This window comes from Musca domestica, unplaced genomic scaffold, assembly GCF_030504385.1.
Source record: "Musca domestica strain aabys unplaced genomic scaffold, Musca_domestica.polishedcontigs.V.1.1 10, whole genome shotgun sequence".
Classification (NCBI taxonomy): Eukaryota; Metazoa; Arthropoda; class Insecta; order Diptera; family Muscidae; genus Musca; species Musca domestica.
In genome coordinates, this window is record NW_026712115.1 from 5531555 (window position 1) to 5559146 (window position 27592).

A 27592-nucleotide genomic window follows, 5' to 3' on the forward strand; every position below is an offset into this window, starting at 1 on the left:
ATGACGGTAAAGAGTGATGGTAAGAGACACAAAAGATTTATTCACATTTAAATGCTGGAGTGCTCTAACGATAGCCACTTGTGGTTTTCCAGCCAAATATAAAGAAATCACACTATCACGCTTGAATTTAATCTCAAATAACTTTTTTCCTGGAAAATTCTCACCAAAATGCTTTTTAAAGTTTGTAAACAATATAATGAGCTGCCACTGGAATAATTTCAACAGCTGTCGGACGAGTGGCTTAGAAATGACAGCAGTCTGAAGTTGGTTGCAGTTTTTTCATCTCACCCTGTATTATGTTTAAATTCAAACGTCTCAGGAATAATGTCAATGCCAGGCCTAATTCATGTCCGTTTATTGAAATCTCGATAGATTATTAAAGATATATGTTTAAAATTTAACATAGAATTGGTCGTGAAATAATCGTGAATAAATACAACTTATGGAGTTTCCGACGAATATTTCGAGGTGTTGCAAAGGGAAGGATACATTTAATATATCCCCAATTTCTTGTGGAAGGTATAGAAATATGTAATAAGAGGCTGATCGCCACAGCTAAGAATCAATCAACTGCTGTATGTAATATCAAGAGCTCCGATCGCTATGATTGCTCGAATTCGAGTGGTAGTGAAAAAAGGGTAAAAACTGTCTTACTCCCCTTCCCGGTCCACAGCAACAATTGCTAATTGCTAATACAATTTGAATGCATACACAACTCAGCAAACAAAATAATTTCTCCAAACCCGAGTTCACTCTTAGAGTAAACTTTTACTCCATTTCGAATATTTTGGCACCCGCTCGTGAGATTTCCCAATAAAAAAGTATAGAAAACTTGTTTTAAAACTCATACTATTCATAAAACTCTGCCAGTACTTTAAGATGTCTGTAACTTGAACTTATCGTGTTGACGTATACGATCTGCGTGAAAAAAACGAGAAAAAATAGGGAACAATTTGAAGAAAATAGGGTTCTACTAGAAGTTATATCGAGCGCCATCTATGTTTCAATAATACAATTGTTCTTTGGTATCCATACTACAATAAGTAAACCAGAGGGGCATTAAAAAGGAAACCAATCTTTTCAAGACTATTTTGTAGGATATTCTCTGATAATTCATATTTTTTGTTAAAGCTCCTAAACAAATAAAAAATCAAAACAAAAAAATTAAACTGGTAACTAACAAATTCAATGAGTGTTCTACTACTACTTTTACAAAATTTGTCCGCCTTTGCCTATGCCGCCGTTGGTCAGTATTATTTTCTATCCCGAAAACACGCAATTGCTGGATAAGAACAAAGGCCAACTAAAATACCGATGATGATGCACCACCACTACAACAACAACATAATTCGTATTTTTGATAGCTACAAACAATTGTCAAGGAAAAACAAAATTAAAGCGTAAAACGAAAAAAGGAAAAAAAATAATAAAATCACCCAAGTGACTCATAAGATTGGCTGGTGTGGCTTTGGTCTGTTGTGACCCAGTGTGTCGACTCAAAACAGAAAATGAAAATTGAATAAATAAGTAGATAGATACGGATATTCATGCATTCATTGTCCAGCAAAGAGGTCTTAAGGGGAAGATGGTGGGGAAAAGTTCATTTTGCATTGGCATTACGCATGGAGAAAATATGAATATCAAATAAAACAAGAAAAATAGTATCAGTCAGGTTTTGCCGACAGATTAATACCCTCAGCCTTGAGTTATGATTATTCAAACTGTTTACCCTTTATGGGGTAGGTTCCGAAGCAGTTAGCCAATATTGACCAATTCGTATCTGACCTAAGAATGATATAAATATTACAAAGTGCTAGATTTGGACTATATCTACTTCTTCCTATACATTATATGAGATATGTGCAAATTTTTAGAAAATGTGGAAATATGCGAAAGGTAACAGATATAGTGACCCGAAGTATTCCATTTTCATACTTACATACAGATAAAAATATTGGTATGCGCAAAATTTGAAGGAAATCGAACATTTATATCCAATTTTATGCGAAATCATAAATTCCAATGAATTACATATTCATATCAGATTTCTGGTTAAGAGAAATATTTAGATATAGGAGGAAGTAAATAATAACTTGTTTCGCAAGTTATGACAGATATAAATATTGGAAATTGTGACCCTTTGTGGGTGAGGTATCAGAAAGGGTTGCCAGATATATATCATCTTCACAATAGATCTTGCGTTAGCAAAAATATTTGTATGTGGGAAATTTTGAGGAGATGGATAGATGGATTTGAATGCTTATTTCGCTTTCATTGAACGTTTTGTTTTTCAAAATCCTGAACCCTGAGTGGGGGAGGTACCAGAAGGAGTGGAGCCATATATCCCATTTTTATAACGGATATTGTGTTGATGGAAATATTGAGATATACCAAGTATGAACATAGACAAATGAAGATATAGACAACGAAAAGTTAGTTTTGTCTTTTTTTCCAGATGGCTCTCATCATGTTTTGCATAGTCAACATGCTGATTTACGCGTTCAAGCCACTCGACTTCGAAAATACATTTTATCGTTTTTCAAGAATTTCACTGGAATATTCCCATATTTTTCGATGTCATCACGTACTTTTCACATTTCTTTTATTATAAAATAATTTTCAGCTGACAAATATCCTACAGTTTTTGTTATTTTTAACATTTTTGAATTGAGTGACTTCAAAATTCCCACTCAAACCCCTGAAACGATATGGACGACATCTGCTGATCCGATTTTTTTCGAAGATAAACGGTGAGAGCATTTCGTTGTCTATATTTTCATTTGTCTATGGTATGAATGACATCGGATTTTAATTTCGCATTTTTACGCATTGAAGGATACTCAAAATTTTGACCCTTTGTGGGAGAGTTACCAGAAGGAATGGACCGATATATCCTATCTTCACACCAGACCTTGGTGATGTGTGAAATATGTTCTCGCTTATTTTTGATTTTATGATTCAAAATGTTGACCCTTTGTGGGGGGAGGTACCAGAAGGAGTAGACCGATATATTCCATCCTCACACCAGACCTTTTGAAGACAATCGTAAGAGTTATAATTTTATAAGAGTTTTTATTATACCAAATTTGGATCCTTTGTGGGGGAGGTACTTGATGGAGTGAACCCATATTTTCCATTTTCGCACCTGACCTAGCACTGATGCAAAATCGGATTATCCTTCCTCTTTCTTTGCAATAAATTTTTTTCTTTGAAAATGTATAATATTACAATGTACAAATCGGATACTCCCTTCGAGAGTTATCGTGCCAGCTAGACAGACGGACGGACGGACAGACATCGCTAGATCGACTCGAAATGTCCTGAAACAGATTTGGTCTAGCCATATGGCTATTTATGGTATTAAATTATCCTTATATAGAAAATTGGGGTTATTTAATACCACGGCAATGTAAAAAAAAAACAAATTATCTCTAACTCTAAAAATATTCTATTCTATATTCTAGTCATAGAAAAATATCCTTGAAAAATATTCTTCGAAACAATCTATGTTTATTTTGGTCATTGAAAAAAAAATCTTTGAAACAATCCACGTTTATGTTGGTCCTTGAAAAAATATTCTTTAAAACATTCTGATTTCTTTATATTCCTGTTTACCAAATACCAAAAATATATTCTTTAAAAGGTAAAAATTTAAAAAAATTCAATTTTATGAATCTGACAGCCCTTAAGGAGAATTTCCATTAAAAAATCAATTTTGAAATAATATCCTTTAAAAAATCCACGCTAAAGCTCTAATTGTCCTTTAAAATAGCCTTAAAAATCCATGTTATGCATTTCTGGAGTTAATGTAAGATTTAAACTTTTTATGTCTTCAAGGACCTATAGTAGAATCTTATGACAAATAATTTTGTAGAATATTTTGACTTGCCACCATCCCGTTTAAAGGGTGTTTTTAACCATATTTGAAAAAAAATCCAAAAGACCGCTTTAACATTTTTTTTTCTTAAAATTAAATTAAAATTGAAGCTTAAATTAAATTAAAATTTTCTACAAAAATATTCTTTGTATTTTTATCTGTCCGATGATTTCAAAGAAATATGTTTTGGAGGGTGAACTCTCACCCTCTATGTAAGATACTATAGATCTTAACTTAAAATAAAAAAAATCGTGTCCTTTATTTTTAATTCTACTTTGATAATCTGCTAGATTTTCCACGTAATTATTGAAAAATTTAAGCTTTTCGCTCAGTGTTATTATATTCAGCGGCTTCCAAATAATACCCCGCCTTAAATAAATGCCAATGAAATGTAATAACTCTGCTACATTTGCATTGTGTAATCTACCACTCCATTTCTCCTCATCTTTGCTGGTTGCTCCCGGAGGCCAATGAACTCTAACCACATTTCATATCCTGTCATATCCTCAAAAAAAAAATCAAATAAAAACCTCCCTCCCGAAAAAAACAAAGTTGGAATAATTTTGCAAAAAAAAACTGCTGGCAGCCAACTGAAAAAAAAAACTAAAATGGAATTGTAATTGAATTGTCAAAAACTTACAATGCTAACATTTTGTAATCTTCAAACATACAGCAACAACAATAAATTGCAAAAGAACTGAAACAAAATTAATATGATTTTGTTACATATTCATTCATTCATTCGCACACACACACTCGCACACATATTTTTATGTAAACACAGAAGAGCTATGACTCCAACATTTGTTCTGTGAATTGAATTGATTCAAATCGGATCAGCAGAACAGAACACTGCTACTAGAAATCGAATGCCATTATCAAAAGCATCTGGTGGAGTGAATGAACCGACATCATTGTGCAACGAATACACAATACATTTGATGAGGACGAAGAAGAGAGGATGCTGACCCAATTCCATGCAGACATTTTTGCTAAACAAACATCAGCAAGTATTGTTGCCGCCTGTTCACCCACAACCGACCGCCCAAACCTATTGCCACCCACCTCCACACTCTGACACACAACCTGTCAAGACACCAACTAAAATAGAAATCCTGTATCCGGGCAATACAATACAATATCCGTCCAGCCAAAACAGGAGAGAATGAACTTTACAAATATTGTTGTTGCAAAGACAGCTGTGCTATTGATGCCAACAAAAGGAAACGAAACAACAAGTAGTTTACCTTTCTTAAAATAGGCAGATGTTTTTCTATAAAATACGTTTTAATATAGACATGTTCAGTTATCCCCTTATTTGCCCTCGTGAAGTGTTATTTATAATTTATCTAGCAAGGGCGTAAACCATACAAATGTTACTCAGACTCTCCAAGGATCTATAAAGAGAGCCTGAGAAAGAATGATAAGGAGGGAAGCTTTAGCCGTCTATATATAAAAGAGTAGTGAAATAACTGATCGGCTGACTGATTGAAAAAAGTACTAAAGTGTACCGAAAATTTAATACTTTGTATTGGATGACAGAATGAGCTAGAAATTTGGAATGGGAGTCACTGATGGAGTGCAGTATAGATGTGTCAAAGGGTTTTTGGAAATTCGAACTTTAAGGTTACGAAAAGTTCTAAACGTCTAAAATGGTGTTATTTGATATTATATGAAGGGATAGAGTTAAAAATGGACTGTGGTATGAGAATCAAGGTTGGAAAGTAAGTTTTTTTTATAGGAAAGTTCTTTTGGACATGTATACTACATGTGCACGAAAGTATACGGAAATTATATAGTACTATATTTGGTATTGGGTGAGCAAATAATGCTTGAAATCTGAAATTTCGTATTAGGATCGGTTTCATGTGTAGCCTGGATATATGGACGTGGTTTCGGAAGTGTGTAATTTAATTGTACTATAAATACTGAATGGTTTTTTTTTTGTGTGTTGGTACTGAATATTTGGTATTGGGTGTAGAAATAGAGATGAAATTCGGAAATTTGATATTTAGATTACTGATGGTATCTGTGTTTGAGATTTGGCGGTGGTTTGAAAATGCGTTCAATATTTGTACGAAAAGAACCAAATAGTACTAAATTGGGTATTGGGAGAAGGAGATAGGACTGGAATCCTCGAATTTCATATTGAGGTCTCAGTTGGTATCTGAAATTTGGTGTAGGGCAGGAGATAACATTCTGAAATTTGATTTTTATACTACTGATGATGATTAGCGTTTGAGAATCCTCAAATTTGATATTGAGATCTCTGTTGATATCTGGAATTGAGACATGAAGTCGGTTTTGGAAATATTTACTATAATTGTACGAAAAGTACTACATTTGGTATTGGTTGAGGGAATAGAGGTGGAATTCTGAAATTCGATGTGGATGTCACTGTTGGTATCTGTAGTTAAGATATGGAAGTTGTTTGGGAAATGTATACTAAGAACGTGTCATAAAATGTGCCTTTGGATGTTGGGATAGATATGGAATTATAAAATTTGGAATCGAGGTCACTGTTGGTGTCTAGGGTGGTGAGTAGGGGCTAATTTCGGATATGTGTACTATAATTGTACGAAAGGTACTGAATGATACTATATTTAATATTGGGTTAAGGGATAGATATCAATTCTGAAATGTTATATATAGATAACTTTTGGCGTCTGCGGTTGAAATTTGGAAGTGGGTTCCGGAAAGTACTAGATTGACCTAAAATTTGGTATTATTGGTTCAAGGGACAGAACTGAAACCGTGAAATTTTATATTGCGATAACTGTTGGATAACCGTTTTGCAAATGCGTACTATAATTGTTCGAAACAGTACTAAATGGTAATTATTTTGGATCACTTTTGGTATCTAGGATGTAGAGATTTAAATTGTTATGGATATCTGTTGGTTTCTAGAATTTTTGCATATGGAGACGTCGAAATAGTTTTGTACAAAAAAATGGGATGTATGTCCACTGTGTAAGGGTTTTCCTAATATCCTCGGTAAACTTCAAAATGAAAGATATTGAAGAGTTTTTGTGGTAAGGGCTAATATTTTCCTATTATTCTTCCAGAAAAAGAAAAAAACTTAAATAATATATAAAACCTTGAAAGTCTAATTATTTCGAACGATGCATGAAGTTTTTATTAAAAAAAATTCTCGAACTGATAAGTTGTTCTTTTTGAGTTCTAAACCCGTTGGAACGAATCTAAAAATTTAAGGTGGACATTTCGCCGACGAAGAAGCGTGGACTTGCTAGTTTTAGAATAAATTCATAAAAAAGGAGAAAAAAGTATAAATTTACAAACAAATCATTTAATAAACCCCAAAAAAATATTCAGAAATACTTGAAACCACTTAAATCCTCGTATAAGGGGTAGAAATCTTTTTTAACAAAGTGTTGCATTGCCCCGGCACATCCACCTGCACTTTACTCATTAGCGTGTTACTTCAACACCGCCAGCTGCGACAATAATGTTTATCAGCCATTTCGTGTTAGCGGAAACTAACAAAACACTAACCGTAAAATTTATTCCGCTTCCAACTACACTGAATGTGAAAAAAATATAACAACAAAGCCGGTAGTGGAAAGAGAACAAAAGAAAAAGGAAACAACAACAAAGCGGACAACCACAAACACGAAACAAATAGCAAAATTAAAATCATATTAACCTCTGATCTAAATTGCGACGGTTGTAATCTAATATGACGGCACGCCAGCGACGACGTGTCATCGTCAAAGAGTGTGGCACAGTGGAATGATGCAAAAACTAAACATGTGATTTGTATACAAAAATTTAATTACTTAAGATCTTATTTTATTTGTTTTAAATTTGAAAAAGAAAATGTTTAAATTTATTGTTTTTTCTGCTGGAAAAGACTATGTCAACTCAGAGTAGCTAGGGTCTTTAAATCGGGGTCAGAACTTTTGAATGTTTTTTACCTACAGCTCTATAGGAAACAAAAGACTTTAATAGCTGTCTTCTCCATTTTTAAGACTTATAGAATTAATGTAGCTCTGCAAATTTCAATTTATTTCATATTCATCAAAAGATCTCACTAGGTTTTTTTTTCTGAAGTAAAATGAGTTTAGTAGCTGAGGTCTTTGAATCTGAGGTCTGATTTTTTTTGGTTAAAGCTCTACCTCAATAGCTGTTGACTCCGATTTTTTCTTATAGAAAAATGTTCTTCTTTATAAATGGAAGAGTTCAGAAGATCTCTTTTTTTCTATAAAAAAGAACTCAGTAACTGAGATCTCCAAATCTTAGGTCAGTATTATCTGCAATGGACAAAGATGTGATTTTTTAGGTTAAGTTCCTCTATAAAAACAATTTAAAAAATATCAGTCACTTTTACCGCCAGATGTATACCCTCTGTAATATTGGTTTATTTAAATATATTTTGACCAGAGTTATGATTATACATACTGTTGATCCTTTATGGGAGGGTTTCGAAAGAGTAGGTCAATTTTGTTAATTTCGTATCCGACATAAGTCTTTTATAAATAATACAGCGTGCCAGATTTGGACTACACCATTTACTACCTTCACTTTATATGGGATATCGTCGTGCAAGTGGAGTTACCAAGAGTATTGGGCTGATAAATTTCATATTAAAATCAGATCTCTGTTTTAGAAACATGTATAGATATACCAATTTTGAAAAGTGTCGCTCACTTGTTTCGCATTTTAGCCCTCTGTAGGTGAGGCACCAGAAGGGATATTTATTACCTTCACTCCAATATTGAAATGTGTGGAATTTTAGAAGAATCGGAGGTCCATTGGGGGAGGTACTAAAAAGAGTGTGCCGATATCTTGTGCCAGTAGAAATATTGGAATGCGTGAAGTTTTGAAAGAATCCGATGTTTTTTTTTTCGTATTTTAAAAGCGTTTTGGTTATTAAAAATGTTAACCTCTTTATGGGGGAGGGCCCAAAAGAATTGGACCGATATATCCCATCTTCACACCTGATCAATTGTTGGATGCTTCTTTCGTACTTTCGAATAAGAATATTTGGATGTACCATGTTTGGACCAAATCGGAAACTCCACAAACACATTTTTTAAGAATATTTTTTTTAATGAGTATCGAGGCCACAAACGTGGATTTTTTCAAGAACTACAAAAACGCTAGGATTTAAAAAAAAATTAAAACAATAAATTGACTCAAGGACTTTGAGATTGTACATCTTATTTGATAATATTTTTAAAGAACTATCGAAGCGGGACGTTTTTAAAATAATATTTATTTAAGGATCAAAAAAAAGCTATAAACATGATTTATTCAACAAATAAAATATGTTCAAGGAGTTTAAAAATCCAGTAACAAGGGCTTGCTAATTCTGTATATAAACTCTGATTTTTTTTCATTTCAAAATTTTGATTTTCTTCGGTAAAGAATATTTCGTAACCAAGATTCAATTTTTTCAAGTTTGATACCTCCTCCTAAACCCATTGTCTGTCCTCTTAGCGAAAGTAGCTGCACTCATTGGCTGTCCACGCATTATTGTAACAAATCCACTTAGAAGCGAATAACTGGCTGACTGACGTTTGAGTTGATTAAGTCCGAACGAATGAGTGGTGGTGCAGTCAGTCATCACTCAGCAATCATCATCATCGTCGTCATCATTATTGCTGTTGTTGTTTGTGGCTGGCTGGCAGATTTATTACACATGTCTGCATAGCCACTGAAGCGTGCAAAAAACACTGACTGACCCCATCGAGCGTGCGGGTTCACCGCTTCAACCTGCGAGTTTCATTGCCCGACCAAAACGGAAATATAAAAATAAATAAAAATTTCTCTATTTTTTTTTGCTTCTTTTTTTAAATAAAATTAATTAATAATGACATAATGCTGCATGCCATTTTTTTAGCTGGCTATGAAGTAGATCATCAGTTGGCTGAGATTTAGTGCCCGTCAGAGCTCATGTTTTACATATTTACAACAATACAGAGCGTTAAATAACGGCATGGATGATTGGCTGATTGGCTGGCTGGCAATAATCGGAAGCAAGCCATCACAATAAAAACCATTGTTGTAAATAAACGAAATGTATGTTAATATTGTTATTTGTACTGTTGTTGTTGCTGCTGGTACTTTCCTCTTAACAAACAACAGCAACAATGAAATCCTCAAAGCTTTAAACAGTCCCAGTTGGCCATGCATAAATATTTACCAAGCCACTTAGTGAAGCCGAGAGTCGAGCTGTTTACTGTCATCATTCAATCAGTAAACTGTCATTCAGATTTACTTTCATTGAATCCTCATTCCCCCTCTTTATCTCACTGGACTTCATCTGGTATCTAAGTACTTCGATGGATGGATGGATACAAATGACCATGGCTATATTTATTCTGGAAGAGTAGGTCAAGACCATTGTGGCTTTGAGAGTTCCAGCGATGTGTGTTTGAGTTAAGAATTAGCCATGAAAAACGTGTCAAATATTAAATGGATGGCATTTCTTTTGTAGATTTATGGGAGTCCAGTTGAGATTTTGAGGCGTCTCAGATTTCCATATTTCAGTGTGAGCCGAATAACCCATTAAAAGGTAATGTGCGCAAACTACCTTCTGCATTATTGATATTTAGGAGGGAAATTACATCATTACCATTGTCTGTCTGTAATGAGCAAATGTGGGACGTGTGTGCATCTGACTTAAAACCAAAGGTTGTGAGTTGGAGACTCGGCATTGGCAAATTTTCTAACTTGTTGATATAAATAAAAAATGTTGTTATTTCTGGTTCCTACATTTTTGATTGTCTGATTGTAACCGGCCCACCACTACCTCATTATTATACCCTCTACCTTGAAAGTTGGGTATATTAGCTTTGCCATTCCGTTTGTAACATCCCTAAATATTCGTCGTAGACCACATAAAGTGTATATTTTCATAATCAGCATAAAATTCAAAGTCAATTTAACGACTTCTGTTCGTCTGACTGTCTGTTAAAATCGCTATACAGCCCAGATTATTTGACGTAGAGCACATTTTGTCATATAACGGTACCTCCCGATATTCGGCATTTTGATTGTTTCATGGATTTGTCTAAAATTGATATTGGTCGTCCGCAATGGGTTCTAGCTCCGGTGGCGGATCATAGTATAAATAGGTCCACGTTTTGGTAGAGCTCCTATGTAACAGTACCTCCCGATATTAGGTTTTTTCACGGATTAGTCTAAAAATTGGTATTTGTAGGTCATAGTGGGTTCTAGCTCTGGTGAAAAAACATTGTGTGTAAAGGTCCACGTTTTTGTATAGCCCTACATAATGGTACCTCCGGATATTCGGTATTTAGCCTTATTTTTCCACGGATTTGTATAAAAATTGTTATTTGTAGGTCATAATGGTTTCTGGCTCGTTTGGCGAAACATTGTATGTATAGGTCCACGTTTTGGTATAGTCTCCATATAACGGTACCTCCCAATATTCGGTATTTTGTTGATTTTTGCCAAATTTGTTCACGGATTTGTCTAAAAATTGGTATTTGTAGGTCATAATGGGTTCTAGCTGCGGTAGCGCAAAATTATATGTTAGGTCCACGTTTTCGTATAGTCCGCACATAATGGTGCCTCCGGATATTCAGTATTTTGATGTTTTCACCTCATTTTTCCACGGATTTGTCTAAAAATTTGTTTGACTTTTGTAGTTCATAATGGGTTCTAGCTCCGTTGGCAGAACATTGAATATTTACGTCCGCGTTTTCCTATAGCACACATATAACGATGCCCACCAAAATTCGGTATTTTGATAATTCTAGTCACATTTACCCACGAAATTGTTTCAAATTTGAAATTTAAAAAGATTTGGTAGGTCAAAATCCTTTAGGTATAAAATTGGCTATTGAGGTTCCCGTTTTGGTACGGTCCCCATACAACGGCCTTACACACTTTATGGTTTTTTTTAACACGTTTGAATTTAGATACTTTATATAAAAATGTTTTCTTTACCCAAAGTTGGAGGGTATTGAAAGTTCGGCCCGGCCGAACTTTGCTTCTTTTTTACTAGTTTGTTTTACATAACATTATAAAATAACCTCCCCAAGGAAAATCGTTGCAATTTGCTTACAACTAACGTTCCGCAATTAAAACAATTGACATTTACTATTTCAAATTAAATGCTTAGATGCATTATTTTTTAAATATTTATTTGCACAGCTCTCCCCCAACGGAATTTTTTTGCCCCACAGATTGCCAGCTATCCCTGTAATATTCGATATTGGCATAATTCCATTTTTTCAGCAACAACGAACGTTGTGCCATCATAATTGGCAAATATGTTTTTCAGGAAATCTGTAATTTTTCGCGTTGTGTAGGACATTGCCTGAAATACATTTTTTGTTTTCTTTTTGTATTTTTTTTAATATTTGATCGATGACATAATGCTCCAACTGCTTTCGCTACTATTGCTCACATTGCAGCTTGTGTATCATCCGAATGCCAATGGTGACACAAACTTTCTGTGAATATTTTTTTTTATTCTGTACTTCCCTACTTAATGCCATCCACAGCGCGAATTACTTATTCATTTTATTATATTCCAGAGAACTTTTACTTAGAGATTCCATTTGATTGAAATCCAGAATTTGTAAATAGGGGTATTGTACATTTAATTATGGAAAAATTAAAAATTGAAAGAAAAAACGAAAAAACTTATTAAAATGTATCAGTCGTCTTGCCGACATATAGGTACAGGGTTAGATAAAAAAACTGCAACAAAGTCAAAAGCCATATTTTTTACATTTTTTTAATTTTATTGAATGAAAGCAAAATATCGCAAATAGCATCAAATTTTAGAATAAGTTTAGATTTGTTCGAATTGGTCACCTTTGGCACGAATTATGGCCTTCAAAGGCCAATGAAACCGTCACACGCTGCTCGAATGTTGCTCTGCGGTATTTTGGTCCATTCCCGGTGGCCATTGTTCGGTGGAAATCAAGCGAGGAACCTCATTTTGTAACCATTCTTGGGTGGCGCGTGCTGAGTACGATGGTGCTGAATCCTGTTGGAATGTCCAAGGTCTGCGGTCAACGAATGTTTTCTCATCGGAAAAAACCAAATTGGACAGTTCACCACTTTCGGCCAAGCGAAGCAACTCGTTTGCCCCTTTGAATCTATTTTCTTTCTGTTGCGGTGTAAGTTCTTGCACTTTTTGGAATTTCAATGGCTTTACCTCGAGCTCATTTTTCAATATTTGGAATATTGCGATATGTTCAGCTCACGACCCACTTTTCGGCCACTGCTACGCGGGTTTCGACCAAGTCGCTTCTTTACTTTTTGAACCATTTCTGCTGATGTTGCTGTTTTCTTCCGTCCACTTCCTTGACGTCGGGCTACGCTTCCAGTATCATATATAACGAGCGATGATACGAGACACAAAAGATTTATTCACATTTAAATGCTGGAATTTTTGTATTCAGCCCCTGTAAGTGTTTGGTTTGTTTTATAGAGGTGGTTTTGGAAATGTATACATTTGCGCGAGAATGACTAAATATTAGTATATTTGATACAATTTTGTATTGGGCGAGCAGATAGTGCTTGAAATCTAAAATTTGGTATTAGGACTGCTGTTTATGTGTAGTCTTGTAAAAACATTACTGAATGGTACTATATTTGGTATTGAGTAAAGGTATAGAGATAAAATTCGGAAATTTGATTTGGCGGTGATTTGGAAATGCGTTCAATATTTGTACGAAAAGAACCAAATGGTACTAAATTTGGTATTGGGAGAAGGGGATAGGACTGGAATCCTCGAATTTCATATTGAGGTCTCAGTTGGTATCTGAAATTTGGTGTAGGGTTGGAGATAACATTCTGAAATTTGATTTTTATATTACTGAGGATATTAGTGTTTGAGATTAGGCGGTGGTTTGGAAATGCGTCATATATTTGTACGAAAAGTGCTTAAAGGTACTAAATTTGGTATTGGGGTTTCTGTTGGTATCTGGAATTAATATATAGAGTTAGCCTAAAAAATGTGTACTATAATTGTACGAAAAGTACTCAATAGTACTATATTTGGTAAGGGTGAAGGAATAAAGTTAAAATTCTCAGATTTGATATGGATGTCACTGTTAGGTTCTGTTGTTGCGTAAAGGGGCTGGTTTTGCATATATGTACTATAATTATACTAAATGACACTAAATTTGGTATTGGGTGAAGGGATAGGTGCTAAAATCTTCAAATTTGATATGGATGTCACTGTTATTGCCTGTAGTTAAAATTTGGAGATAGTTTTGGAAATCCGTACGAAAAGAGGAAAATTCCACAAAATGTGTCGTTGGTGTATGGATAGAGATGAAATTCTGAAATTTGGTATTATGTTGGTATCTAGGGTGCGGAGAAAGAGGTGGTTTTGGACATGCGTAATATAAATGTACGAAAAGTTTGGTATTAAACATGGGATTTGGTCTTAAGATGGACCTAGAATACCGAAATTTTATATTGAGGATTTTGTTGGTATCTGGTGTTGATATCTGGTTTTGGATCACTGTTGGTGTCCAGGATGGAGAGTTGCATTTTTTTTATAAATGTTGCTAAATTTGGTATCGGCTGAAGGAATAGATGTGAAATTCTGAGGTTTGATATTGAGGCCACTGTTAGTCTTTAGGGTTTACATATGGAGACGTTGAAATAGTTTTGGACAGAAAGTTTGGATGTGGGACCATTGAGCAATGATCGATTTTGAAGACCTTTTGAAGTAAAAGGTACAATTTTCCTGGTTTCTTTCCGAAAAAGAGAATAACTTGAATAATATATAAAACCTTGAAAATCTAATACAAATATTCTTTGAAAAGTCCTCTAAAAATATTCTCAAAGGGTTTGCTTTTTGAAAAAATTTAAAAAGTCGCTATATAACATTATATATTTAAATTTCCTTAAAAATATTTTTAAATTTCTTCTTTTAGCTATCCAATCCTTATAAAAAATTATTTCAAATTTAAAAAAAAAAAAATATTTTTTAAAAACACGTGTATGTGTGAGGAAAAATATTGTTGGTGTTGAAAGTAGTTGAAAAAATACTTTTTATAATGCAACGTTCTTAAAATAATCAAAAAAATTCCTAAATTCCCATTTTTTTAATGCTTTGTTCGCCATATGCCCCACACAAACTGCATCATAATAATGGTGACAACGATATGGTTGTTGTTGTATTTTTGATCTGCGCCATAATATCGGATGTTATTAATTTAAATTTGCTCACTTTCATGCTATGCGAACATAAACACGTCGTTGCCGTCGTCTACCCCATTTGAATTGAATCCAGTCACGTCTAATTGAATTTTTGTGTTAGAAAAGAAAAAAAATGTGCAAATTTTTGAAATTTATGCTGATTAATAGTTCTAATGACATATTTCTGTTTCTCTTCCATTTTTTTTGTTTCAGAGAGCGTTAAGTCCATATTGGGCCGTCACACAAAAATCCTTGTCAAATATATGGTCAAATTGGAAACGAAGAATGACAAAACAGAGAATCGTGTTTTGGTGAGTTTTATTTTTGATTTATCTGAGAAAATATATTACTTTTAACAATATATAAAAAATCTACAAACAAAATGTTGTGGTCAGAATTAAGGGACCTATTTTGAAGTTCAACATAAAATATTAAACCCTAATATTGTAGACTTGAAAAGGGTAAAAAAGGTTAAAAAGAGGGGCGAGTCAGTAGAACAATTGTAGACTTAGTTTCTGAAAGAAAAACACTATTGCGCTTTTAAAATTTTGAAATTAACTTAAAAAAAATTGAAAATATAAAAATCTTATTCGAAAATGTGTTTTCATATCGGCATGCAGGAACAGCCCCAATACATTATGATATGTCCAATCATAATCAACTCCGATAATCATTATCCTCACCATCACTCGCACGTAACGCATGTTGTTGCCTTTGTTGCAATTAGTGGAGGGTGTAAATGTTCAATCATGCAACAATAATTTATCATGACCATGTTCAAGCTTCAAGCTGCCACAAGCTAAACCAAAAACAAAATTCAAACAAAAAATGTAAAGAGTAAAAGTAATGGCAACATTAAACCGCTGGCCTTAACACCTTCACCACCACCGTCACTACTGACACTCACACTTGGCTAACAACAGCAGCATCATCATCATCATGCAACCAGCTGTGAAAATGGAAAATAGAATCATCAACACCACATAGATCATCGAATAACGTTTTTTGTTTTTGCTCATCTCCTCCTTTTGTTTGTCTGCCCATCACCGTGCCACAAATTTTGTTCGCAAAGTGGAAATTTGGTTAAAATTAATTGATTGAACATTAGTTGTGTGTTTGAGTGTGTGGGTGTGTGTGAGTGCATTTAACACGCCATCATTGATTGTTGGCCACTAGACATGCAGCACGGACTCTGACTCCAAACTAAAGTGGCTGGCAAACTGCAGTCAGCCACTTCAAGCTACTGCTGCTGCTACTGCACGCCATCAAACGCCGCCACATGTTGCGTTAGGGTACTTCATTAGATGGGATTTCAATAAGCAAATATTTTTTGTGGAATTCTTTTTATTTGTTTCTTGGTTTTCAATTAATCAAATTCCAATTTGATGAAATGTCTGAGATAAGGTTTTTTTAATGGTAGCTGATTTTTATTTTTTGATAATGAAAACGTAACCATACAAAAGAGCACTCATGTAGAAATGCCACTTATTCTCCAACCCTCACATGATAGTGATTTGTCCTGATAATGCACAGTTCTTAAAGTATTTTATATCAGGAAGATATAAGTTAAAACAGAAAAGGCCATTTACATATTATGGTATACATATTCAGAGGCATTGTATTAATAAGGAGACCAAACCAGAGAGGAAACTTGATGACCATCCCTACTGTGAAAGGCTTACACAGGACCTTGCGGCTATGGAGACTAATCACCAGCTGATACGGTCGAAAATGTGTGTTATCGAAATATCGGTTTTAGACTCCATGTTGAAAATTTGGAGTCGGCATTTCGTCCTCGAAAAGTAGAATTTTTAAACACGATGTTTTTTAAATTTCTGAAATTAAATTCTTAACTTCCGACATTTTTGGAAGGAAGGAATCAATTTTCTATTATAATATTTTTATAACCTCAGCCATATGGCTAGAGAGGGTATATATCATTTGATACTGCTAAAACATGCCTCATGGAAATAATGGTTTTAGACCCTAGGTCTCTTTGAACCAAATCTGTTTCAGGACATTTGGAGTCAATCTAGCGATGTCCGTCCGTCTGTCTGTCTGGCTGGTGCTCAGGATAACTCTCGATCGTAATATTATTGTCAAACTTAGATCGAGTTCGGAGATGGGCAACATCGGTCCACTCCTTCTGGTACCTCCCCCACAAAATGTCAACATTTTCAAAGAAAATAATTTACTGGACAGAAAGATAAAGCATAATCCGATATTTATATAACTTTGCGAATCCTAATATTTGCATCAGTGCTAAGTCAGGTGCGGACAATATTGGTCCACTCTTTCTGGTGCCTTCCCCACAAAAGGTCAAACTTTTGCATAATTTTAACTCTTATAAAATGTGATGTACGAGTCCGATTGTCCCAAGGTCTGGTATGGGCCCCACAAAGGGCAAAGTTTTGAATAACTAAGACGATCATAAAATTCGAAATAAGTATCCTTTTATTTTCACATTACACACATTACAATATTTTTATTAACAAGATGGGATATATAGGTCCACTTCTTCTTGTACCTCCCCAACAAAGCTCATAAAACACGAAATTAACATCCGATTTGGCACATCTCAATATTTCCATCAACACAAGAACTGTTATTAAGATGGTAGAGATCGGACCATTCTTTCTGATACGTACCCACATAGGGTCCAAGATTTTGAAAAACAAAACGACGAAAGAAAGCGAAATAACCATCCCACTCTCTTCAAATATCACACATACAAATGTTTTTGCTACCACAGGATATGTTGTGAAGATGATATATATCTGCGAAACCCCTTTCTGGTACCTAACCCACAAAGAGTCACAATTTTCAAATTTTGCCCTTACCAATATTTTTTATCTATATTAGATGAAGTATGAAAATGGAATACTTAGGTCCGCTATATCTTCTACTTCACGCATATTTCCACATTTTCCAAAAAAATGCATATATCTTATATAAAGTATAGGAAGTAGTCGATTTGGACTATATCTGGCAAGTTGTAATATTTATATAAGTCTTAGGTCAGATACGAATTTGTCAATTTTGGCCAACTCCTTCGGTACACTCAACATTCGAATTTCCAATGACCCTTCGGTGCTTCTTTTCACAAAGCATCAAAGATCCTCATTCCAAATTTCCGGCTCCATCCTTTCCCCAGAAATCAAATTTTATACCATTTAGTACTTTTCGTACTTTCTCAGCCCATATTCCCATATACACCTCCATCTCAACCCCACCTCACAAAAAATGATCCTAATACAAACATTCAGATTTCCAACTCTACCCCTTTCTCGTATACCAGTACTTGTTTAGAACAAATTTCTAAACCCACCTTCAAATCTCAACCTTACACTCTAACAGCGACTGCAATATCAACATTTCAAAATTCCAGCTCCATCCGCTCACCCAAACCCAGATCTCACACTTAGTACACATTTTCAAAAGTTCGAAATGGCTGGAAACATTTTTGTAACATCTATCCTACATAATTTAGATTCCTATCTCTATCCGTTTGTCTAATAGATTCGTTTCAATTTTTGGTACCTTTTAGTATCCTTTTTGTACGATTTCCCAAAACCCCAAACTTACAAAATTTCCAGATTCTATCTTCAACTGTTTCGATCAACTGAATCGGTCACACATAAATGTACTCTTTATAGATTTTCAAAAATTATAAAAATTGGCGGAACTTTATCGTCCTCTTTTTGCTACTTTCCCGATGTAAACTTTCAAAACGCCGATGCATGTGTCTCATATTTTTAACACTACTTTCATAATCGTTTCGGGTTCTTTCTATAATTTTGGAAAAAAATAATCTCGTCGCACAGTGCAACTTTATAAGGCATTTCTGGTATGTAGACATAGAGGGTCGTCTGTTGTTTGAAAGACTTTAAGTAAGTTATCTGGCCTGTGGAATACCTTTTGAAGATCTTCTGATCACAGACAAAAGTGTAAAGACTTCTAGTCTAGTTAATCGGAAAATCTTTTTGTCAACAAAAGACCTTAGTAGATTTGTTATTCAGTGATTACATAATCTGTTGGTAGTATGGCTTATACGGTTTTCAGTGACACCACCAACTATAAATTCCGCTATAATACATATCATTGATAGAAAAAACTTCAGATCTATATTTGCATGACTGAACATATTTATTTCGATTATCTACAACTTGATGTAAAAATATGCCACTAAAGTCAATGACCTCTCTAAAACTTCTTCAAAATCGAAACGAAAACAAAGAAACATTTTAATTTTGCACTTTTCAATTGTAAAGTACAACTCATTTGTGCCGTTGAATAGCTTTGTAATGATTGTCGTTCATTCGTCTGTTGTAACACTTCAGATTGTGTGACATCCTTCCTTCCTGCTGCCTGACTGCTTGTCTGTCACAGGATAAACTACTTCAATATTTTCAGGCAATGTTTGTTCGTTCGACAATAACTTGCCCAAGTTGTTCAAACTTTAGCTTACAACACCCCCTCTCCGCTTCCAACTGCAGCCATCCTACAGAAAACTTTCAAATGAAAAATCTTAAGAGGAGTAGCGTTTTGTTGCATCTTCATTGTTTGAAATGATGGAAGGAGAACGGGGGGCAAAGAAGAAGAATGATGTTAAACATGCCTACTTTTCCCCAGCAACAATGCTCCTCACTAAGTGTTTGTTGTAAGAAAAGTTTTCAGCGAAAAGTGTTGTCATCGTCGCAACCAACCTTAAACACACAAACAAACAAACAAACATGCATTCATTCATTTCTTCACCCAACTATCCTTACATTTGTATGCCTCTGTGATTCCTCGACATTTACTTCTTTCTATCCATTTTTCTATCATTTGAAACGATTTTCTCAAGAAATGACAAGTTTTTCTTTTTTTCTCTTTGGGTTTTCAAGTAAGGAAAAACAATAATTTCATAGGCAAGCGCCGCCTTCCTTCTTCATCCATGGCCCGTTCATTGTTTATTCATAACAAATAAGATTACTTTTTCTTACAGCCATAAATATTATATTACAAATATACCAAATGCATACATACGTACATATCTGAATGTGTAACTGCGTGTGTGTGTGTGCGTGTTTGGTGCCATGTGATTCATGGGATCCCATTAAAAGTTTAAGAAAATTTAATTAACAATCGGCAAAAGTTAGCCAGCCGGCATTTAATTTAATGTTTATCATTTTTAATTAACTTAACAAAGTTTCCGATGAGTGGCAAATGGTAAATAACTGTTCGAGTGGTGGGGTTATTTTTTTTATTGGATGAGCCTCCATGTCATCATACTTAGATATAAAGCCCATGAAAAGGGCTTACAAAATTTGGAGGCTTTCTCTTCCATAGGACACCTTAAGCACGTTTTATATTCTACAAGCTGAACCCGGTGCGCTTCACTACCCCTTTTGATTCCATGTGCATTCAAATATACGAATATTTGCTGGTTTAAAAAAATAAAACAAATTAAAAAACCTAATTATTGTAATATTTTAATGCGTAAACAACGCGTGAACCATGCCAGGAACCGCTGACCATGAGAAAAGCAGGAACATGTCAAATTTAGTCCGTATACACAAATGGGTTGGCCTTTGGATTAATAAATTTCATAGCAAATGCCAAACGTGCAGAAAACTGCCATCTTTTGAAGTTGAGTGGCATTTCTGTTGCAATTAGAAAAATCGAGGTAGCAACATACAAAAATTTATTTTTACTCCAAATTCCGTCACACCTTTCATATTTCATTGAAAATCCGCGAAACATTCTGAATTTCATTGGAATCGGACATACATATCGTGTTTGATGCATAACATACATTAAATCGGCCGAAATATACATATGGGAGCTATACCCAAAACTCAACCGATTTCAATATAATTTGGAAAAATTTATTTTTGTACCAAATCTAATCACACACATGCCGAATTTCATTGGAATGGAACATACGTATCGTATTTGGTGCATCAAATATGTGAAATCGGCCGAAAATATATATGGGAGCTATATCCAAGTCCGAACCGATTTCAATATAACTTGGCAAATTATTTGTTGTTCCAAATGTGGAGACTGTATCTGTAATCGATCAATAGATATATGCATATAAAATCTACATTTTTCGGAGGTACCTCCGAGTCTGATTCTTATCTCCAGTTCCAAGTGGAATTTCAATAATATAGCCTACGTTACTTTCAGGCAATGTTGTAGTATACTTGGAAATTTTCAGGAAAGTCTGTTCGCCGGTTTCCGAGTCCCTAAATTACAAACAAACATACAAACATTTTCCTCTTTCATAGATATAGATAGACATTTTTTAGTAGGCTTTACTCTTCACTAGAAGACCTTTTATGGGTATTTCATAGAAGATTTCGTATACCTTGTAATTTTTTTTATCAAGGACTATGTGAGTATCTGATCTATTTGAGGACTTCGTTGACTACGAGGACCTCTTAAGAATCTGTTTTTCCCTTGTTCAAGATCATCATCCACGCCTCCTCTTCCATAGTAGACCTCGGCCTCAATTCTTGTTCTATGAAAATGGGAAATGAAAGCTTTTATAAAGGAAAGAAATGTCAAATGAAAAATTTTATAAAGGAAATATTTTTCATTTCATATTTTCATAGAACAAGAATTGAGGCCCTGATTAATGTATTTTCCTCCATATAACACCTCGGGGTCTTCTATAGAATACTCCTTTGGAGAACTCTCTTCTTTTATGTTTTATAAAAAATAATTATTTAGAAATCTATAGAGTCTTTCCAAGAAATTTACTACGTTTTTTTATATTTCTCTAAGGATCTTCCAAAAGTCCTTTAGAGGTTTATTATCTACTTCATAAGAGGTTTGTTCTCTAACGTTCAGCGCCACTCACATATGTAGGATGCGACCTCCTTGCTGTCTTTGTTGGGAAGCTCGTACACACCGTTTCTTGCCCTCACCACTTTAAAGAAGTCAACATTCAGATTATGGAATGCCATACCTCACTACTTACCGTTATCCTTGTCCACTATGTATTCGATGATGCAACAATGAGTGGAAAATCATCAATTGCATATTGGCTTCCTCTACTCCCAATTGGCGGCAAGCCGTCAGCGGTATTTTGGCGCATTTTACAATTTGACAAGGTTCATCTTTTTAATGTTTCTTGGGTATATTTCCCCGAGATTATGACTCATTTCCAGTTTCCACACTCTTCCTCTTCTGTGCAGGCTTTACATAAAAGTCCTCTTCCGGCTGAACTATTTCAGGCCCGAGTCCTAAGAATTCTTTGGACAGTCTTTTGAGTTTGAATCGAGTTAGTTTGATCTTTGAACGCTTTCGCTCTATTCACCAACCATTTTAGGATTCTCTTAGCGGGTTTTCCGAGTTCTGTCCGAATTCAGATACAAACAGGTACAAAAGTTGTATGGCCATATTCGCCGGCTCACTCATAGAAGGAAGGTCGTCCCTCGCTTTGAATATGGATTGTCATACCTCCATACCTAAGTAGCAACCATTATCCTGGTCCCCAACGTATTCGAAATACACCCCCAACAAAATGGAAATACACCCATTGCATATTGATTTTCTCAAACCCTAGTTGGCGTTTAGGTCATCGTGATCGGTATTTTGGTGCATTTTACAATACCACTGGTTCCAACTACTGCATGACAAAGTCCATTATTTCTCATTTGCAGTTTCCACACATGCTTCCATATGCTTTACATAAAAGTCCTGTTCCGGCTGACCTATTTCAGGCTCGAGCCTTAAAGATTCTTGGGACAGTCCCTTGAGTGTGCATCGATTTAGTTTGGTCTTTAAAAGCTTCATTCGTCAACCATCTTGGGATTCTCTTGGCGTTTTTTCCCGAGTTCTGTCCGAATCTCTACAAATTTCCAATTCTGATGCCGAATTAAGATGCAAACAGGTACAACAGTTGTATGGCAGTGGTCGCCGATATTAGAAAGTTTTGACGAGACCTTTCAATTTGATTCTTACTCCAAGAAAAATCCTGGCCTAGATTACATCAAAGTAGTTTAATCATACACCCAAGGGGAACCTATTAGTCCTCACTCCCGCTCAAATGTGTAAAAGTCTTTTATTCCCTGCATATGACATGTTAATTAAAACTGTTTGAAGGTCTTTTATTTTTAGCTTTAATATCTTTTGATTCAACATTTGTCCTTCCCGCCGTCTATCTCCTTTAACATTAAATCCTCTTTTAATTCCTTTGGTGAAATCCTTTCGATATAAATTCTCCGTAAGGTGGAATATATTACCCTTATAATAGTCAATGGTATTTGATGACAATTCACTCTTCCCTCCAGCATGATGTATGCGGATATAAGAAGAGGCGTCCTTTCAACGACGCCTCTAGGACTCAACCTCTCCTACCTCCTCACATTTGCTCCTTTGTTGTTTGTCGTTGTTGCATGACAACTTAAGCGTAAATAAAACTTAATTAAGACAATTGTTGTCGCTGGTAATTTGATAGTTTTGTATGTTTGTTTGTGTATTTCTTCTTCGCCTTTTTCCCTTCTCCTGGGATCCTTTTTGGCTGGCGTGTCTTTGTTTATTAGGTGTAGCCTTTTTACAAGTGTCTCCCTTGCCAGCAAGGACAGACAGACAGACAGACGTCTGTCTGTCTGCTTATCGTTGGCTGTTATTTAACACCTGAGTTATTTTAAGCCTTTAAGTTTATTAGCTATTGTCGTTTATTTTTTGTCATTATTATTACAGTTTATTGTTTAAACACGCTCATAATAGTTGTCTAAACAAATGCCCAAACATTTTGTTGATGTGAAATGTATACTCATTGTTTTCTTTTGTTTTTATTGAGTCCTTTCGTGCCGACAAGTCGTCGAATGTTTGTGTTGGTGTGCGGGGGAAATTAACACTCGATTTGATAATTGTTTACAAAAGTTATTGAAAGGTAATGTAAATAAATGAGCCTCAAGATGAGCCACAGAGGCACCGCATACATCAGCAATATGAAGTGTTTGAATATTGTATGTGATTTTCTTGAAGTACAGGGTGAGATAAGAAAATTGCAACAAAATCAAACGCCATAATTTTTAATTTTTTGTTTTTTAAATTTTATTGAATGAAATTGGAATTGGAATTGGTCACATTTGGCACGAATTATGACCTTCTAATGGCCAATGAAACCGTCACACACTGCCCGAATCTGCGGTATTTTCGTCCGTTCCCGGCGAAGCGCTTGCTTGAGGTGATCGACTCTTTGGTATTTTTAAGTGTCAACCTTGCTTTCCAAATTACTCCAGACACAATAGTCCAACGGATTGGTATCCGGCGATTTTGGTGGCCATTGTGCACTGGAAATGAAGCGACGAACCTCATTTTGTAACCTTGGGTGGCGCTTGCTGTGTCCTGTTGGAATGTCCAAGATCTGTGGCCAAAATATTTGCCTCATTCCCAAGGCTTTAATACACCCTCCAGAATATTTTCGCGATAATATTCGGCATTTATTCTGATGCCACGGTCGATTAATACGAGCGGAGAGCGACCATCGGCTGTTATGGCGGCCCACACCATCACCATGGCCGTTGCTTGAGTTCTGGTGGCCAACCGAAGGTGCACATTTTCAGCTGACCTCTTTGGCAAGTAAACACGATCATTTTGTTTGTTTACAAACTGCTGGACAACGAATGTTTTCTCATCGGAGAAAACCAAATTCGGCAGTTCAACACTTTCGGCTAAGCGAAGCAACTCCTTAGCTCTTTTGAGTCTATTTTCTTTCTATTGCGGTGTAAGTTCTTGGACTTTTTGGAATTTCAATGGCTTTATCCTGAGCTCATTTTTCAAAATTTCCCGAATGGAATATTGCTATATGTTCAGCTCACTAGCCATTTTTCGGCCACTGCGACGCGGGTTTCGATCAAGTCGCTTCTTTACTTTACCAGTATCACGGTAAAGAGCGATGGTACAAGACACAACAGATTTATTCACATTTAAATGTTGAAGTGCTCTAACGATAGCCACTTGTGGTTTTCCAGCCAAATATAAAGAAATCACACTATCACGCTTGAATTCCATGACGAATAACTTTTTTCTGGAACATTTCACCAAAATGCTTTTGAACGCTTGTAAACAATATAATGAGCTATCACTGGAATAATTTTAACAGCTGTCGGACGAGTGGCGTAGAAATGACAGCAGTGTGAAGTTGGTTGCAGTTTTTTCATTTCAACCTGTATATAAGACCGATTATATTATCAATATAGGTCCACCTTTTGGTACAGACCTTATATCTCAGATTTATCATTGAGGGTTCATACCACCATACCAATCTAGCCCGCGCTATCAATCTAACACTCCTAGTCCATGTTTTCTAAATATTAAATTTTTTAAATAAATGTCTTTAAACTTCAAAATATCTAATTCATAGTATTCAAGGCTTCAAAAACAAAATTAGGTTACCTTCAAGTCGCCTCAAAAACCATGAATGAATGATGGAATCTTCTCTTAAATTTGCCGACAATAGTACAACGATGCGAAAATGACATCAGACAATGGACACAGAAAAAACACAAAGAACTCATATTTTTTGCAGGCGCTACAAACAACAAAATTCATGTAGAACTCCCCCGTGGTCACTACTCAATGCAATGAACTAACAAATGTTTTTTTTTCTCTACCTTTGTTCCATTTGCAGGTCTTTACACCAGTGCGCATCTATTTGCTTATTGCAAAAGTTCCCACAAAGGTAATTATGTTCTTCAAACGTTGTAGATTTTTTTTTTCATTTGACTTTTCTACACAGACGTTATAAAGTCAAAGCGAAGAGGAGAAGAGAATGAAATAAATATGCATAAATTTGTATTAAATATTTTATTACTAATGCACACACAACAACACTAATTTTCTAAATTTTTTTTTCAAACATTTTATGTGACGTCTGCTTTGTGTCTAATCTTGCATTCTCCAAATTGACCCAAAAATCCCCGAATGCATCAATTAGATTGAGTGCCATTTCCATTATTTGGACATCCAAGCGGTAGAAAGCAAAAAGCCAACACATTTTTCTATCATCACCAATGATCGTCCGTATAATTTCGCCACGACCGGTGATGCGGGCAATTTCAGTACGGTAAGTTAAATGAGATTCCGTAAAAATTGTAATTTTATTGTTAATTGTTTGTTCTTCATTTTCTTTCAAAATATAGAGTGCGGACATAATCTTAACCGATTTGGCATCGGCCATAAAACATATTTTTCCAACAGTTCCTTTGGATTATATTATAAGGAAGGTAAGTACAAATAGAAACAATTAAAAAAGTGATATACCATTAAAAAGGAGCTGTTCATCCTAAATTATGTAGGATGTTTGAATAGACGGTAGCCTAAATAAGACGTAAATATTCAAAACATTATATGCAAATAATTTTGTAAAGTTAGGCTTCTTTTGCGAATTTTCGTAACTATTCCTAGATGGTACGAATGAAAACCAACCAAGCAGGAGAATACTCCCACATTTGTGATATGAAATATATGAAAGAAAAATGAGTCAAATAATGCCATATAATTTCGGGGATAGCTCGGGATATCTGATTTTATACTGACTCATCGGCGTTAAAATTTACGATGACTTTTGTGATGTTCTTCTTTTAAAAAAATAATTTTAAGAATTTACAACAAAACCAAACCTACCAACTCGGTCCAGAGGATCTCTGGCTACAGCCCATAATGGTAGCAGAATTCCCAAACCTGGACATTGAGGAAGAACCGGATTAGTCAGAAAACAAACAACGGAGCATGTTAAAACTGCTACAACAACAGATATATGCCTTCAGCATGTTACCACTTTTTTATGTACCATATGTCCCAACTTTTCTTTAGATCTGATTTTAGTAAAAGTATTGCAGGGTGCAAAGTTTGAAAATAACTGGGGAATAATTTCACATATTCATAAAAGAAATGAAGTACCCCAACAACATTACATCCACACATATCAGCCAAAAATTAAGCCAGAACAAACCGTATCGTAAAAGTCCGTGAGTTATAAAAGGCGTTTGATACAGTCAACCATGCCACACTGTTTGGGGACTTTAGAGAGAACTACACTCCGGTCAGGCCGACAGGGTGTCATCTCATGACAACAATGGATCATAGGTGCTAGCCGGCAACACTTGGGTTGCGATCAGGGAGACCCTGTTGATCTCATATAACGCGATATTTCGTGCTACACAGTGGAAGTGTATCCAGACACCTACCTACCTGGAGTTACAGCCGGATTAGCAGAACCGAATACAACAACGAAATTAGTAGTTATTTTCTGGCAACTAAATGGTCACCCCATGATCCGTTCATTTGGCTTGGGGATGCGCTTACCCATTTAGAAAGTAGAGATATGGTGCAACAGTGCCGAGTAAATAGGTCAAGCTATATTCCAAAATCTAGTGCAGTTTTTTCATTCCGTTTGAGGGTTTATCTTTAAAGATAAAGTTTGCTCCAAATTTAATTGTCATTTTTATATAAAATGCATCAATTTGTCTTCCTGGTAAGAATTTATAATGCTAACACAAATACCTCGCGGTGTCGTCTAGATGAAAAAGATGCGAACTTCTTACAGAGTGT

The 27592-nt window shown here is 35.2% G+C and overlaps 1 protein-coding gene across 8 annotated transcripts in view; it reads left to right on the forward strand.

Moving 5' to 3' along the window:
• The window catches only part of LOC101900723 (F-actin-uncapping protein LRRC16A), a 133511-nt gene that overhangs the window by 53549 nt on the left and 52370 nt on the right, over positions 1-27592 (forward strand). For all 8 annotated transcript variants that reach the window (XR_009342817.1, XR_009342818.1, XR_009342819.1 and 5 more), the window contains exons 2-5: positions 15251-15348; positions 25671-25721; positions 25977-26105; positions 26182-26265. Coding sequence is in view for 5 of the 8 variants with exons in the window: in XM_059125715.1 (XP_058981698.1) it covers positions 15251-15348; positions 25671-25721; positions 25977-26105; positions 26182-26265 (362 nt within the window). In the remaining 3 variants the exon portion in view is untranslated. The remainder of the gene's footprint in view (positions 1-15250; positions 15349-25670; positions 25722-25976; positions 26106-26181; positions 26266-27592) is intronic.